Raw genomic sequence first — 3,051 nt, 5'->3', positions numbered from 1 at the left:
TATCATCATGAGCTTTCGCTTTTCCATTACTTGTCAGCGGCAACTGAGCGGGTCGGTTCGGACGTGAGCGAGTCAAAAATGAGTAATTCAAAAAATGTATAAATTATCTGACCTGACCCATATTTAATATAGATAAAAAACGGGTTATTCGGCCATATTATCCATGGCTTCTTGAATATAATTACTCTTGGGAGAATTCCTAGTCTTCCAACCTTGATGAATCCCCAATTTGAGTTTTTATAAATGTAAAAGTTAAACTCATTAATTATTCAGGGGTAATCTATTGGTTATCTATTTTCTAAGTGGATAATATGATTTATATCCATATTTGACCCGTTTTTAAAAAGTTCATAATCTAAACTATTTTTTTTGTGAATATTTAATATAGGTGGATAAATATTTTTTTATCCATTTCGCCACCACGTAATTAATTGTACTTGTTATTCAATACCAAAAGTTGATCAATAATGATCATAATATGGAGTATTACCATATGAAAACTTTTAGCGTCGAATATGATTTAAATCTTAAAACAATAGATTTGTAAACTCTTTTAGATTATCTTATATACGGATGTTGAACAATACTATAAACTCAAAAATTTGCATCACCATCAGCTGTGACTAATTTCCTAGTGATATCCCTTCGGCTTCACTATAGTCTATATAATATACAAAAACCAAAATCTGAAACGAGAGAGAACATATTGCAAGAAATGGAGCTCTGGAAAAGCCAGTACCACTATATTGTTCTGCTTAATTCTGTTTTAATATTATTTAGTTCAGTGAGTGCTCAGATTTCACTTCCATCCAAGCAAGATGGGTTCTGGTACGAGAACAGATTAGCCAAAACAGATTCAATATTGATAGAGGCTTTCTTTGATCCAGTATGCCCAGACAGTAGAGATTCATGGCCCCCTCTCAAGCTAGCTCTCAATCACTACGGTTCTCGTCTCTCTCTCGTTGTCCATCCTTTTCCTTTACCGTAAGTTATATACACCGATAATAATGTAAAGAATTTTTACTCAATGAGTTTAATTTAATGTTAAAGTAGATTATTTTGTTATAGATTACCAATGAATGCTTAACCATGCCATAAAATTACTTGCAATCACTTACAAGTGACGTGACCAGATTGTGTGTGTATATATATATATATATATATATATATATATATATATATATATATATATTTCTTCTATTGTCGCATGGAACATAAACTAAGTTCCTAGAACTGAAGTCCAAAACACAAAGTGTATCTTAATGTCATTGGAGCCAACTGTAAAGGCATTAGCATTTGATGTTTAACTTCTATATATTAATAATATACTATAAGTTCACTTAAAAGATAACAAGTAATCGTCCATAAGATGTAGTATTAATAACCTGGAAATTAGGCTGATAATAACCTGTTACAATATGTTATAATACACAAGTGTAAAACACATCCAGTGCAACTAAGTTATATTCTAGAAGTATAAGTTTTCGGGTGTTAATGTTGAGTTTAAACCAAACATACTTGTTCACTAGCTAGAGACATCTGCCCAATCGATTATTTCCTCAAGTATCTTTGACAATTCATAAAGACCTTATACGTTATGCCAATTGCTTAGTTAACAGGGAGTAGTTCTTTTTATTTTCCTGAATCTTGGTTGATTTATTTGGTTGTCCTCATATGCAGATACCATGACAATGCATTTATTAGCTCGCGAGCATTGCACATTATCAATAAGTTGAACACTTCTGCCACATACAGATTACTCGAGTCTTTCTTTGGTCAACAGGTAAGAAGAGTTCCTGAGGCAGAAACTATTCATCTTCAGCTGCAGTAATATTATAGTACATGTTATCGTTTTATATGAGAAGAATATGCAACTCTTAGTGCCTTGTGCCACTTTCAGTCTATACATTTAAATTCTACTGCTTGAGGCTTGAGCATATATATATTCTCCTTTTCCACCCTTGTCTCTATCATGGGCTGCTTTATTCTCTTGCGGAGGAATCCATGAAGTTGGTGTTAATAGGATATCTGTTGTTTTCTCTTTTGCTAATTATGGTACTAAACATATATTTAGTCTTGGTTTTAATTGTGCCTGGTTGAACAGGAAAAGTTTTATGGCAAAACAACTTTCTACTTGTCCAAAGCATCTGTGGTAGATAAAATCGCAAAGTTTACTTCCAATGCAATTGGGAATTCGAATTATGCTGCGATAAAAGCTGGATTTACTGATCCCAAAACTGACCAAGCAACAAGAATTTCCTTCAAGGTACATTAATTCTGTTCAATTATCACCTACTCAGAGCCTTGTTCTTTATCCTATATTGTGCATAGATATATCTTTCAGGTTTCACCTATGCCAAAAACATAACATTGTGTATGTGTATTTTTTACAGTATGGTTGTGTGAAAGGCGTATACGGTACACCATTTTTCTTTGTGAATGGGTTTCCACTGCCTGATGCTGGCTCACCACTGGATTACAAAGCATGGAGAAATATCCTTGATCCATTGGTTTCACCAGCAGGACAGCTGGAGGGCTGATCCTTTGCGTTTCTTCTTGTGAATCACTGATCTTTAAGTCTATGGTTGTGTCTTTACTCTCATCATCTAATGGTGCAATTTTCTAGTGTTTCATCTTCCTACTTTGAAGTTGTCTCGAGTTCCATCTAATATAACAACTTTCCAATCGTGAGGAGGCCAATATCTGTGAATTTTCTTGAGATATAAATATCTTTTTTTTTATTTGGAATAATGCTAACCGCCATGCTAGTGTTTTGTCTTCCCTTCCTGTTTACCCTCAAAATCGGATAACAATTAGATTTGTACGTGGTTTTAAGGATACGTGATCTAGCTTGATACAAAATGATAAATCAGATTGAAATTGAAATAAACAATGGGAAAGTAAAAGCAAACCACACAGGTTGAACAGTCTTAGCCTTAGAAGATTAGCCGCCCTCGAGCCAAAAGTGCTTTTATTGATATCAGAATAGAATGACAAGAGAATAATAGGAACTAAAAATAACAATATATTGCTTTGGAATGCGAGTTACAG

At 33.7% G+C, this 3,051-nt stretch overlaps 1 protein-coding gene across 1 annotated transcript; it reads left to right on the top strand.

Moving 5' to 3' along the window:
• The first annotated feature begins 478 nt into the window (after nucleotides 1–478).
• On the top strand, nucleotides 479–2,700 carry LOC104115220 (uncharacterized). Its single transcript, XM_009625805.4, has 4 exons — nucleotides 479–984; nucleotides 1,681–1,783; nucleotides 2,105–2,266; nucleotides 2,394–2,700. Exons 1-4 carry the CDS (start codon nucleotides 716–718, stop codon nucleotides 2,538–2,540), a joined length of 681 nt encoding a protein of 226 aa, XP_009624100.1. The 5' UTR covers nucleotides 479–715; the 3' UTR covers nucleotides 2,541–2,700.
• Nucleotides 2,701–3,051: the final 351 nt, after the last annotated feature.

The sequence above is a fragment of the Nicotiana tomentosiformis genome, chromosome 12 (assembly GCF_000390325.3).
Source record: "Nicotiana tomentosiformis chromosome 12, ASM39032v3, whole genome shotgun sequence".
Taxonomy (NCBI): domain Eukaryota; kingdom Viridiplantae; phylum Streptophyta; class Magnoliopsida; order Solanales; family Solanaceae; genus Nicotiana; species Nicotiana tomentosiformis.
This window is presented reverse-complemented; position numbering and strand designations above follow the sequence as displayed.

Bases quoted from the DNA above. Each gene is read 5' to 3' on its own strand.
- LOC104115220 (XM_009625805.4), top strand. From the start codon at position 716: ATGGAGCTCTGGAAAAGCCAGTACCACTATATTGTTCTGCTTAATTCT. The intron at 985-1,680 runs GTAAGTTATATA...CCTCATATGCAG, and splicing joins GTCCATCCTTTTCCTTTACC to ATACCATGACAATGCATTTA. The intron at 1,784-2,104 runs GTAAGAAGAGTT...CTGGTTGAACAG, and splicing joins AGTCTTTCTTTGGTCAACAG to GAAAAGTTTTATGGCAAAAC.